At 42.0% G+C, this 14,502-nt stretch overlaps 1 protein-coding gene across 1 annotated transcript; it reads right to left on the bottom strand.

Moving 5' to 3' along the window:
• Positions 1-208: 208 nt before the first annotated feature.
• On the bottom strand, positions 209-2,845 carry GARIN3 (golgi associated RAB2B interactor family member 3). Its single transcript, XM_057708014.1, has 2 exons — positions 2,144-2,845; positions 209-1,342 (listed from the first exon to the last, which is right to left on the bottom strand). Exons 1-2 carry the CDS (start codon positions 2,762-2,764, stop codon positions 209-211), a joined length of 1,755 nt encoding a protein of 584 aa, XP_057563997.1. The 5' UTR covers positions 2,765-2,845.
• Positions 2,846-14,502: the final 11,657 nt, after the last annotated feature.

Raw genomic sequence — 14,502 nt, 5'->3', positions numbered from 1 at the left:
AGGCTGGGATCTCAGGCCACAGCACAATTCACATCACAGAAGCCACTGTGAAGTCACTACCAGGCAAGGGGACATAGAAATTCAAACAGAAGACAGCATTTCTTTTGGAGTTGTATGGTTTCCTTTATTAAAGAAAGCTGGAATTGACTCTCTAGGGATCCTTCCCTGAAGCTGGGTCTCCATGGAAGCTTCCTCCCCTGACTCCTATTTAAACAGATTTGGTTTCAATGACGATGGTCTCCAACGTCTCTGATGTCACGGTTCCATAGATCTCCAGATCCTGGCCAGCCGGGGCTTTCTCCACCTTGGTTTCTACGTTGCGCTTCTCTACCGTCTTAGCCAAGAAGCCTACCTCTCTGTCCTGTGTGACCGTTGTTTTTGAACCAGGAATGACTCTGAAGCTCCTGAAGAAAGAGGTGATCTTACTGGATTTCTTACTTAAAGTCCCTGAGCTGGTGGTGGACCTGCTCTTCCCCAGTTTGCGAGCTGTCCTCCCCTCCTTGGCAGAGGAGCTATGGCTGCCACTCTTGTGAGAGCCGTGCCCTCTGTTTCTGGTGCCACTATGCCCCTTTTCTTTTTTGTCATCCCTCGTGTTTCCATGGCCAGATGAGGACCTGTGGGAGGATGATTTCCGGGTCTTGTCTCCTCCTGTCCTGCGGTGACGGGAACTTTTCCTGGACGAAGACTTGTCCTTCTTTTCCCTCCTTCCTTTTTTTTCCTTCCAGGCTTCATCCCTGGGGTGGGAGACCTTCTGGCTTCCATCCCGTTCAGACATATAGCCTTCGCTCTGCAAGGTGGACACCAGGGGGGCTGCGACCTGGCCTTCAGCTCTTCCAGCAGCAGGCTTGCTGGTCGCAGCTACACCTGCAAACACCACGCTCATGCTGCTGTCAGGACTATCAGCCCCCATAGAGGACATGCTGGCAGCACCCGCCAAGACGAGGTTCGTGCCCTCTGAGGATACGCTGGTAGCGCCTGCAATGGCCTTGCCGGATCTGCTTTCTCCTGTACTTTTGGTGGCGGCTCCCGCCAGGGCCGCACTCACCTGGCTGGTGCCTGTGCTCTTGGCTGCCGCCAAGCTCGCAGCGCCTCCTGCAGGGCCGGCTCCTGCCCCTGCGACTGCCGATCCTCCTCCAGAGCTTGATGCTGTCCCAGCTACCACCAGGCCCGAGGTCGTCCCTGCCGCTGATCCTTCAGCACGTTTCACGGCCGCAGTTGAACCGTGAGGGGCATGATAGATTCCCTCTCCCCCAACATAAGCACAAGACGTGGCTCCAGACACGTCACGAAGCTTGTGAAGCCCAGCCTCATCCTGATCCCTTTCCCTGTGGAGCTCTGGGGTCTGCACCAAGGAGAGACAGAGATGACAGAAAGTGCGATCAGAACTGTCCACTCCTCTCTCACCCTGCAGCTGAGCAACTCAAGGGCTTAGACTTGGAATAACCTTTGACACCATCAAGCCTAAGCTCCCATTGGATGCAAGATCCCATCTACAGCAGCCCTGTCAAATGGCCACTCCATTTTGCTTGAATAATCTCAGGGCCAGGGAAAGATCTAATACAATTCTCCATGGTCATACACTTTAATTTTATACCCTTGTGCTTCTATCTCTGCAGGACAAATTCCTAGAATTGGGGTCGCTGGGTCAAGGGATAGACACAGTCTACATTTTGGTGACTGCTAAAACAAATCATGTGTGTGCAGATACACACACGGGTTGGGCTGATTTTAATCAGCATATGGGAGTCATGGGGAGACAGAACGAAGGAAGGACTTCCTAATTGTGAGTGATGTTCCACAACTGACGAGACTACCTGGGCTGGGGTAAGAGTTCAAGGAGAGACTGGGCAGTCGGGATGCTGTAGAAGGGGTTAGTTACAACCGTGGGGATGAGACCAGTGCAGCTGATATGGTACCTAAGGTTTCTCTGAAATCCAGCCTTGTGGGACAGTATGGAAAAGTGCTCAGAACCTCTCCAGTGGGGTGAGTCCCAGGGTGATGGCTCATGTGTCCCTTCCCTTTCAGAGATGGAAGGCATTGCCCAGGTGAGCCTCAGAGAACGCCAAGGACTTTGAAGGACCAGCTTTGCACTGCTCTCCCAAAGCACCCTGCCCTGCGTTCTTCAGTCTCTGTAGGTGCTTACCACTAGGGTGTTGGCATCCTCTATAGTTGTTGCGTCTCCAGTTTGGAGCGTCGGGGTACTGCTGCAACTCTCTACCGGTGGTCTCAGGAGATAGACAAGCTTTTCCCAATAGCAAAAGAGGTCTTCTCGTGCATCGGAAGAGGGGCACAGCTGCAGATAAAAAGTACGGCCAGTGGCAAGCTTCAGGCGCAGCTGCTGTTTCTCACGGTCATGGATGGAGATCTTGACAAACTTCAAGGGAAGCAGCCTGGTGAGCTCTAGGGTCTTGGCGGGCTTGCGACCTCTACCCTTGGTGGTCCGGGCGTATCTGACATGCTCTTCACAGACTTTAGTTGGCCGGGCCAGCAGCATGACGTCAGGTAGTGGGAGGATGGGGCTGGTGGATGCGATGCCCACAGTCACCATTCGGACGCGGTTGTGGACGTCAATCACCTCTCCTTTCTTGCTGATCTGGATAAAGTCACTCTCAAACATGGGTGCGTACTTGAAAATGTCATACTCTCCTCCCTTGTACAGTTGTCGTTGCAGGTCCCCCATGGAGGTATTGAACACGCCCATTGAACGGTAGCTGTTGGCCGTGTAATAAGGTAACAAATACTCACTGCTCATGGTTCTCTTCATTCAAGACAGCGCTACCAGCCACAAAGCGAGTCGCCGAGAGAGAGGGAGCGAAGGCAACTGCCCATCTCCCTGCAGGGCTCTGCCTGAGTCTCTTGGCACCACCACATTTATCCTGCACAGTCCTTTGTGACCTCTCACCATCACACACCCCTTTGTCCAGCCTCCAAGCAGCCACCCCCTAAACAAACCACCATGTCCATAGGGAACAGGCTGACCCTGAGGGTATAGGTGTGAGTAGCCTGCATACTTTCTAATAAAAATGTTGAGATACATAATTTATAAAAGCCATTCTGCTTTTGTAAATATCTGGGTGGTTTCCAGTCTTGTTGTTACAAATCTCCCTGTGGTGACCATCTTCCTGCTTCCACTGAATGATGTCCTGGGGATAAAATCCCGGAAGTGGACTGTGTGCTTGCTAAGGGCAGGCGTCCTATGGGGATTGCTATTCTCTGTGTCCCCAGTAAATAGCACAGTACTGGCAGGAACTTAGAAAGAGTGCTACCTGTCAGAACCAGAGTCCCATTTGTACTGTGGTTTTCAGGGTATGGAGAATTTTCTCACTCATTTTCTCATTTCAAGGAGGCTAATTTTTATTTATTTTTTTTCACAGTTTTAGAAACTGCTTTTATTGTGAAATGTAACACACATTCATAAAAGTGCACAAAGCATAAATATATAGCTTAATGATTAATAAGAAAGTGAACACTCCTGTAGCTGCCACCTAGAGCAAGAAACAGCACCCACACTTCTGCATGCTTCCTCTGAAGCACAGCTCTCTTCCTCCCCACAAACATGCCCCAACCTTGGCTTTTTTTTTTCTTTTCTTTCTTTTTTAAAATTGAAGTATAGTTGATTTACAATGTTATGTTAATTTCTGCTGTACAGCAAAGTGATTCACATATATATTTTTTTTTCATAATGGTTTATCACAGGATATTGAATATACTTCCCTGTGCTAAATGGTAGGACCTTTTTGTTTATCCATCCTATATATAATAGTTTGCATCTGCTAACCCCCAAATCCTAACCCGTCCCTCCCCCACCACCCCCTTGGCAACCACAAGTCTGTTTTCTATGTCTGTGAGTCTGTTTCTGTTTCATAGATAAGTTCATTTTTGTCCTATTTTAGATGCCACATATGTGATATCATGTGGTATCCGTCTTTCTCATTCTCATACTTTACTTAGTATGATAATCTCTAGGTCCATCCATGTTGCTACAAATGGCATTATTTCATTTTTTTCTACGTCTGAGTAGTATTCCATTTTATATATGTACCACATCTTATATATTCATTCATCTGTTGATGGACATTTAGGTTGTTTCCATGGCTTAACTACTGTGAATAGTGCTGCTATGAACATAGGGGTGTATGTACCTTTTTGAATTACAGTTTTGTTCAGATGTATGCCCAGGAGTGGGATTGCTGGATCATATGATAATTCTATTTTTAGTTTTTTTGAGGAACCTCCATACTGTTTCCCAAAGTGGCTGCACCGATTTACATTTCCACCAAAAGTGTGGGAGGGTTCCCTTTTCTCCACACCCTCTCCAGAATTTGTTATTTGTAAACTTTTTAATGATGGCCATTCTGATCCGTGTGAGGTGGTACCTCATTGTAGTTTTGATTTGTATTTCTCTAATAATTAGCAATGTTGAGCATCTTTTCATGTGCCTATTGGCCATCTGTATGTCTTCTTTGGAGAAATGTCTATTTAGTTCTTTTGCCCATTTTTTGATTGGGTTGTTTTTCTGTTGTTGAGTTGTATGAGTTCTTTGAATATTTTGGAAATTAAGCTCTTGTCGGTTGCATTGTTTGCAAATATTTTCTCCCATTCCTTAGGTTGTCCTTTTGTTTTGTTTATAGTTTCCTTTGCTGTGCAAAAGCTTATGTCTGATTAGGTCCCAGTTGTTTATTTTTGCTTTTATTTCTATTGCCTTGGGAGACTGACCTAAGAGAACATTGGTATGATTTATATCAGAGAATGTTTTGCCTGTGTTCTCTTCTAGGAGTTTTATGGTGTCGTGTCCTATATTTAAGTCTTTAAGCCATTTTGAGTTTATTTTTGTATATGGTGAGAGGGTATGTTCTAACTTCATTGATTTACATGCGGCTGTCCAACTTTCCCAGCACCACTTGCTGAAGAGACTATCTTTTTCCCATTATATATTCTTGTAAAGGAGGCTAATTTTTAAAACCATAATTTTATGGTGAGGAACTGAGGCTCAGGATTATCTTGCTCAGGGTCAGAACGTAGAGCTGGATGGATTCTATCGCCAGTCTTGTGACTCAGGTCAGGCTTTTTCTCTGTCTCAAGCTGCATGGCTCACCATCGCACTCTCATTCTGCACCAAATATGGAATCACTCATGGTTAGCAACATGGGTGGGGACCCCAGGAATTCGTTGAGGTCTTGAATCACCATAGGATTTCCCATATTAGTCTGCTTGCTTCTTCACTCTTGATGTCTACCTGATAAACCATTGATGTTCCGTTTCTTTGAAAAGCTCTTCAGAGAAATTATGGCAAAGACGTCTTTCTGGAGTTTTTGTACTTTGCACAAGGTGATGAATCCAAATTCCCCCTCCCCCGTTTAGAAGACTACTTTTGAAATAAAAATACATCCCCCAAACTCAGTGATTACCATGTGAAGGTCCTGAAATAAACTTCACCCTCCAAATGTTCTTTTTGTATACCCCTACTGCCTATTGCAGTACCTGGCAAATTGCAGCTTTTCAGTAATATGAACTCGCTTATGCCCACTGAGATTCATTCTTCCATTTGTTTCATAATGATAAACAAAATTTTTTGAGCAGCACTGTTTTCAGGGTCAGCTAGAAAATGGAAAATGCAGAGATAAAGGTCCCCACCTCTGAAGAGCTAAAATGTTTTTTTCTGAAGATGTTAAATGCCTTCTCCAAAAAAAGAACAAAGTGGCTTATATTCTATTGTAAGGAGATAATTGCTAAAAGTTAACTCTATTAGGCTTTAAAACAAGGTTTTATATTCTCAATCATTTTTTCTTCTCATAAGTCCATTTCTAATGAATGATTAATGAGAGAAATCATAATTATATTATAAAGAACTTGCTATAAGCCAGGCATAGTGCTAAACACTTTACATCCTTTTAAAAATGTAATCCCCAAGCAGCCCTATGAAATGTAGGTACAACTACTATTCCTATTTTATAGGGGAGAAAAGCAAGGCTCAGGGAAATTTATCAAGGTCACAAGGTACCAACAGCATACAGAAGTCCCCAACTATGGCAATATTTAAACTACACTACACTGGGTCACACAAATAGAACACAAATATACAGGTACTATGCGGCATACATCCATTAGTTATTTCAATTAACATTATTAGGTGCTTACTTTGTGCCAGGCCCTGTTCCAGGTGCTAGGAATGCAGCAGTGGACAAAACAAACAAATATCCTCACTTTCATGGAGCTTGTATGTAGATAATTAATGAGTAAAATAAATTGTATGTCCAATGCTGGGGAGAAAGATAAAGGGAGAGGGAGAGGGAGTTGGAGGTGGTGGTCAAGGAAGGCTCAATGAGAAGTGACCTTTGAGCAAAGACCTCAAGGAGGTCAGGGAGGAAGCCATGCAGATGTCTGTGTAGTAGCCTCCTGTCAGAGGGATAGCAAGGCCAAGAGCCTGAGGTGGGAGTGTGTCTAGTGCGTTAGAGGAACACTAAGGGGACCACCATGACAAGAGTGGAGTGAGGGAGTGGAGTGGAGTGGCTGGAGATGAGGCCAAGAAGCAGCTGTGGTGATGGTAGGGAAGCACATCATGTGCGAAGGACCTTGTAGGACATTGTGTGGTGTTTAACTCTGCTCTAAATGGGAGAAGATCTGACCTACATGTATGGAGGATCATTCTGGCCTCCACGTTGCAAAGAGATCATAGAGGTGTAACAGAGACAGAAATGGAGACTGGGTAGCTCCTGCAGGAGATGATGATGGGGTGGACTTCCTAGGTGGCACAGTGGTTAAGAATCCGCCTGCCAATGCAGGGGACACGGGTTCGAGCCCTGTTCTGAGAAGATTTCACATGCCGCAGAGCAACTAAGCCCGTGAGTCACAACTATTGAGCCTGTGCTCTAGAGGCTGTGAGCCACAACTATTGAAGCCCATGCACCTAGAGCCTGTGCTCCACAATAAGAGAAGCCACTACAGTGAGGAGCCCGCACACCATAATGAAGAGTAGCCTCCACTCGCATCAACTAGAGAAAGCTGGTGTGCAGCAATGAAGAACCAACACAGCCAATAAATTAATTAATTAAAAAAAAAGATGATGAAAACATAGGCAGAACACTCTATGACATCCATCAAAGCAAGATCCTTTTTGACCTACCTCCTAGAATCATGGAAATAAAATCAAGAATAAACAAATGGGACCTCATGAAACTTAAAAGCTTTTGCACAGCGAAAGAAACCATAAACAAGACTAAAAGGCAGTCCTCAGAATGGGAAAAAATAATTGCCTATGAAACAACGGACAAAGGATTAACCTCCAAAATATACAAGCAGCTCATGAAGCTTAATACCAAAAAAGCAAATAACCCAATCCACAAATGGGCAGAAGACCGAAATAGACATTTCTCCAAAGAAGACATACAGATGGCCAACACACACATGAAAAGATGCTCAACATCACTAATCATCAGAGAAATGCAAGTCAAAGCCACAATGAGGTATCACCTCACACTGATCAGAATGGCCATCATCACAAAATCTGGAAACAACAAATGTTGGAGAGGGTGTGGAGAAAAGGGAACTCTCCTGTACTGTTGGTGGGACTGTAAGTTGGTACAGCCACTATGGAAAACAATTTGGAGGTTCCTTAAAAAACTACAAATAGAACTTCCATATGATCCAGTAATCCCACTCCTGGGCATATACCCAAAGAAAACCATAATCCCAAAAGAAACTTGTACCATAATGTTTATTGCAGCACTATTTACAATAGCCAGGACATGGAAGCAATCTAAATGCCCATCAACAAATGAATGGATAAAGAAGATGTGGCATATATACACAATGGAATATTACTCAGCTATAAAAAGGGATGAGATGGAGCTATATGTAATGAGGTGGATAGAACTACAATCTGTCGTACAGAGTGAAGTAAGTCAGAAAGAGAAGGACAAATATTGTATGCTAACTCACATATACGGAATCTAAAAATGGTACTGATGAACTCAGTGACAAGAACAAGGACGCAGATACAGGGAATGGACTGGAGAACTCGAGGTATAGGAGGGGGCGGGGGGTGAAGGGGAAACTGAGACGAAGCGAGAGAGTAGCGCAGACATATATATACTACCAACTGTAAAATAGATAGTTAGTGGGAAGTTGTTGTATAACAAAGGGAGTCCAACTCGAGGATGGAGGATGCCTTAGAGGACTGGGGCGGGGAGGGTGGGGGGGACTCAAGGCGGGGGGCAGTCAAGGAAGGGAGGGAATACTGGGATATGTGTATAAAAACAGATGATTGAAATTGGTGTACCCCCAAAAAAATAATTAAAAAAAAAAAAAGATGATGATGGGTAAGATGGGCATGGGAGCAGTGGAAGTATTGAAAAGTGTATTGGCCACTCGACATGTTTTGACTGAGGCAACTGTTGTGTGTACTTATGTTGAACAATTTTCAATAAATATCAGTGAGCAAAGAAAGCAAGTTGCAAAGAGCATATATGGTATGCCGTGTGTGTGTGTGTGTGTGTGTGTGTGTGTGTGTGTGTGTGAAAAGATGCACAGGAAACTAGTACCAGGAGCAAACTTGTTGGCTGAAGGAAATGGTGGGATGGAGACTTAGCTTCCCAGGGCACTCTCTTTTATACCTTTTGGATTTTATTCTATTGCATATACTACTAGCACAAAACTAAGTAACGCTTTAAAGTTTATAGATTTATAAAAATGTTATTCCAGTACAATTATATCCTTAGAATATTCATTGATTCAAACCATGATATAGACAAGAAGTAAATAAACAGCTTCATTCAAACGTCTCTGGCACAAAATTTTAGAATTTGAGAACCTAAATACAAAGTATCATTCAAAATTCATTTTCTGATTTTTCTTAAAGACCTTCTGAAAATGTATTCTCTCTTTCCAAAGTTTAAAAGTCTGACGCATCCCCTATCAAAAAAATGGAGATCACTAAGTCAAGACACATTTATTGATTGCCAACTGTGTGTCCATCATTGAGCTAAGAGCATTCAGGTTGTCAAATACAAGTTTCAAAATCTTTAAAACGTGACTCTCACACATGTCACAGTGTGAAAAAACAAGTCAGAGATTTCATTAACTTATCAGTGAGGGAATTAGCATGGTGGTAAATCTGGTTCAAAGGAGAATTAGAGTAATAGGCATTGGCATTGGAGAAAGGATATTGGACTAACATTGCCAGGTTAGGTACAAAACTGGTTAAATGTCTACAGGGCAAGAAAATCATAACCTTTGGGGCTATCTTTTTTACTAAACAGAAATCATTTGCATCTCTTCTGAATGAAAATCTATAAATTATTATAGAACTTCACAGAGCCTGAGACTTTAATCAATAATAGATAGTCTTCTTGGGGTGCTGAAAATGTTCTAAAGTTACATTGTGATAGTTTCAAAACTGTGAATACATGAAAAAGCACTGAACTCTACACTTTCAATGGATGAATGTGTTTTGGTATGTGAAATGTATCTCAATAAAGCTATTAAAAATAATAGCAATACTTCAATCTTAATTTACTAATCCAATCCCATTGTCTTAATTCCTTCTCTCAGATAATCACATAGTCCTCAGGCAGGTATGTAAACAATGCTTTAATATGACATTGAAAATACATGTTACCTGCTTTATAATTTTTTCTATTTACAAGTTTTTGGTAACTCTTCTTAACAAGGACTATAGTGAAGCAGGTATAAACCACCAGGCTAATTTCGGAAAGCTTACAATTCAGGATAACACTGAAGGGACAGAGAACAATACAGGAGGACAATGAAATACATGATAGAGTAATAGTGAATGAGTTGAGTGAATGGACCTAATAACACTTCTCTCAATACTTAAAACCAGCAATATTTTGTAAGAAGAGAAACTGCCAGAACCACAATTCTAAGGATAGTTTTCCATACATTTTTAATTGGCCTAAGATTACAGAGGTGAAGCATGAAAACACAAAATACTGTATATGATGTACTGAGTACAGGTAAACACGCAAGATTATAGATGGCTGAAGTCTACCTGTTTATCATGGGAAGAGGTTTCAAGTCAATAACTTTTGTTCCGCACCTATCACGTTGAAAAGCAAGGCAAGCAGACAGCTATATATAGCCTTTTCAAAGAGTATGCCACCTGAGAGGATCTTGTGAGCTAGGCAGGATGTGAGGGTGGGGAGATTTCCATACTGTACACAGTATGTATCTGCTGGGTAAATCCCCTGGCCTAAAATGCAATCCACAGTCCTTTAATGTCGACACTGCTAAACCGAGGTGGCGTGGGATGAGCTGCGGTTAGCCTTGGGCACCCAGGACTTCAGGAAGCCAACCTGATTTCTGCCTTACCTTCTGATTGTCAGAAAAAGACCACAGTCACCTAGACTCTTTCCCTGAGGGCCATTATGCTAATCGGTTTGCTTCTGCCTTACGCTTCAAAAGAAAATGAGCTGGTATAGATGAAAGAAGCCAGACAGGTGAGCTAAAGAATTTTATTTCTCAACATTATGATCCAACAAGTGTCATCTCTCTTCCCCGCCTACTCACTTTCTGATCCCTTCTTGTTTCTGTCCTCAGACATATTTAGCCCCACTCAGAGCCAAAATTCCGCCCACTTTTTCATGGTCTTATGACTCTTTCCCTCTCTTGGCTTCCAATTTTGCTATGTTTATAAGCCATGAGACATCCCATCTCAGTCTATATATTTATTTCTTTGATATTATATTGAAGAAGCTTACAATTAAATACACATACAAATAATAAAATAGTTAACATTTGAGATAAAAATAAAGATTAGAAACCATAGAGGTGGAAGGTGGTAAACGATCCAGGAGCTGGGATAAGATTGATTATTGCAATTATGCTGCAATGAATAAATATTAAATTTAACTCTGAAAAAATCCTGGAAGAAAGTAAAATAAGTGTTAATATCGGTTATCTCTGAGGGGTGAGATTAGAAGTGATGATTATTTTTGTCTGTTTGATGATTGGCTCTTTCCAGCAAGAATATATTTCACTTTTGTAACCAGAAATATATGCATGTATTTCAAAAATTAGGTCTAAGCTCTAAGGTCTAACTGGCCACCTCACTAATCACTATCTTCTACTAATCAAACCAGTTATTTCTGACAAAGGACATACTTTTATTTTAAATTGGAAAGTAAAAAATTTCCCCACAATAACATCTTTTCTAATTACATAAATTAAAAAGCAAAACATTTCTCTACCTTCCCAGTTCCTTGCTGGAAGCTTGATGTGGAAACTTTCTGACATTGTCCTGCATATACACGTACATATTAATACAAACACAAAATACTGTTATGTAAAAATGGGATTATGCCATACGTATTAGTCTGCATCTTTTCTATCTTGACACTATATCTTGTGCTTCTTTAGAGTGATACGTTATAGAAATTCTTCCTTCATTTTCATGATCTCATAGTGTTCCACTGAACAGATGCACCATAGATTAACCAGTTTCTCACTGATGTACATATAGGTTGTTTCCATTACAAACAACACTGCAATGAACATTTAGTACAAATTCCTCTATTTACTCATGTTATTTATTTTTTCTCTAGGATTAATAGTTCTAGAAGGATTAAGGTTTTTTTTTAATTTTTCAGAAAAAAGAGGCTATCTAATTACCGAAATGTCCTGGCTATCACTCTTAATACCTTGGAAGGTATTAAGGAAGGCATTAAAGGAGGAATTAAGGCCTTGGAAGCCACGTCCTAAGAGTGCAGTTGAAGGATGTCTTTGTCCTGGACACAGGAGGGCTCTGGAGCTACGTAAGGAGGATCCTCATTTACCTAAATGGCTATTCCCTGGACCAGAGAAGAGGATTGGAATTTCAGGGCCTCAAATGATAGAACAATGAAGATGGGCTTTAGGTCAGGGTAAAGGTGAGGTCATTTATTGATGAGCTGACATCCATTCCACTTTCTCTAGTGGCAACACTCTTGGTGTTCCTTTGGAGGAAAACCTGTCTCTACTCTCAGCCCATGTGGCTGGATAGGGCTGACTCTATCCCATCCCCATATCCAGCAAAGGGTGCAGACCTAGAAACAGACAAGAGAATATGCTACTGCCTTGGCTGTAATGATTGAGCTACATATTAGCAAGTCACCCAAGTCAGGGCAATGATTCACAGCTCCGAGACTTTTGCTGGAACGATTAGGAAAAAGAATCTAGTTCCACTGGTAAAATGTCAGCCTTTTGCTGCCATGGAGGAAAGTCTTCCTAAGCGTGAAGCTGACACAAAGCTAAGAAATGAAAATCAAAATTTCTGATGTCATTGATTAAGTAGCTGGATCCAGTAGTGTCAGGCTGAATTGGTTTTTTCTATGCTAGAGGATGTTAAACTTTTCCAACTCAGTTTCTGTTGAGGCCTCAAAGGCCTAAAATAATACAATTAAAGGAATCAAGTACCTTTCTCTTCTAAAATAGAATACCTTATCATCCCTGCTTGACACAATAGGAAGCAAAACAAGTTCTGCCAGTAATAGTCTTTGCCTACCTCCAGGCTTTAGAAAACAAAAGCTTGAAAAAAAAAGAGAGTTTTCAGTGCACTGTGCATTTCCTCTCACAACCCACCCAGGGGGGAAGGCGGCAGGTGTTTGCATCCACCAGAAGCCAAGTGACAGGAAATTTAAAGGACTACTCACTAGCTTGACATAAGTTTCATAGGGTTTATGAAGACTGCTGTCTAAATCCCATTTGGAAAAAGGTAATGGTAAAAGCTTGTGGAAGAGCTGCTTGTTTGGTGTCAGAGGGAGAAGAGGCTGCGCTTGGGGCAAACGATACCTACCTCCATCAGTGGAAACCTGAGTCTTCCACTAGAACCACAGGAGGGAATAACTGGCACGCAGTTCATTTTCTTTCTTTTTTTTTTAAAGCTCTTTATTGGAATATAATTGCTTTACACTGTTGTGCCAGTTTTTGAAGTACACCAAAGTGAATCAGCTGTATTTATACATATATGCCCATATGCCCTCCCTCCTGCAACTCCCACCCACCCTCCCTATCCCAGCTCTCTAAGTCATCACCCATCATTGAGTTGATCTCCCTATCTTATGCAGCAACTTCCCACGAGCTATCCATTTTACATTTGGTAGTGTATATATGTCGACGCTACTCTCTCACTGCTACTCTCTCACTGCGTCCCAGCTTTCCCTTTGCCCAACCCCCCCCACCCCCTGTCCTCAAGTCTGTTCTCTACATCTGCATCTTTATTCTTGCCCTGTCACTGGGTTCATCAGTACCAGTTTTTTAGATTCCATGCATTTGAGTTAGTATATGGTATTTGTTTTCTCTTTCTGGCTTACTTCGTTCTGTATGACCGTCTCTAGGTCCATCCACCTCACTACAAATAATTTCATTCTTTTTATGGCTGAATAATATTCCACTGTATATATGAGCCACATCTTCTTTATTCATTCATCTGTTGATGGGCATTTAGGTTGCTTCCATGTCCTGGCTATTGTAAATAGTGCTGCAATGAACACTGTGGTACATGTTTCTTTTTGGATTATGGTTTTCTCTGGGTATATGCCCAGGAGTGGGATTGGTGGGTCATATAGTAGTTCCATTTTTAGTTTTTTAAGGAACCTCCAAACTGTTTTCCATAGTGGCTGTGCCAACTTACATTCCCACCAATGGTACAGGAGGGTTCCCTTTTCTCCGCATCCTCTCCAACATTTATTGTTTCTAGGTTTTTTGACGATGGCCATTCTGACTGGTGTGAGGTGATACCTCATTGTGGCTTTGACTTGCATTTCTCTAATGATAAGTGATGTTGAGCAGCTTTTCATGTGTTTGTTGGCCATCAATTATGCTGCCATCTGTACATCTTCTTTGGAGAAATGTCTATTTAGGTCTTAAGCCCATTTGCAGATTAGGTTATTTGCTTTTTTGGTATTAAGCTGCATGAGCTGCTTGCATATTTTGGAGATGAATCCTTTGTCAGTTGCTTCGTTGGCAAATATTTCCTCCCATTCTGAGGGTTGTCTTCTTGTCTTGTTTATGGTTTCTTTTGCTGTGCAAAAGCTTTAAAGTTTCATTAGGTGCCGTTTGCTTATTTTTTATTTTATTTCCATTATTCTAGGAGGTGGGTCAAAAAGGATCTTGCTTTGATGTATGTCATAGAGTGTTCTGCCTATGTTTTCCTCTAAGAGTTTTATAGTGTCTGGCCTTACATTTAGGTCTTCAATCCATTCTGAGTTTATATTTGTGTATGGTGTTAGGAAGTGTTCCAATTTCATTCTTTTACATGTAGCTGTCCAATTTTCCCAGCACCACTTACTGAAGAGGCTATCTTTTTTCCATTGTATATTCTTGCCTCCTTTATCAAAGATAAGGTGCCTGTATGTGCATGTGTTTATCTCTGGGCTCTCCTTTCTGTTCCATTGATGTATATTTCTGTTTTTGTGGCAGTACCATACTGTCTTGATCACTGTAGCCTTGCAGCATAGTTTGAAGTCAGGAAGCCTGATTCCACCAACTCCGTCTTTCCTTCTCAAG

The sequence above is a fragment of the Hippopotamus amphibius genome, chromosome 1 (genome assembly GCF_030028045.1).
Source record: "Hippopotamus amphibius kiboko isolate mHipAmp2 chromosome 1, mHipAmp2.hap2, whole genome shotgun sequence".
NCBI lineage: Eukaryota > Metazoa > Chordata > Mammalia > Artiodactyla > Hippopotamidae > Hippopotamus > Hippopotamus amphibius.
This window is presented reverse-complemented; position numbering and strand designations above follow the sequence as displayed.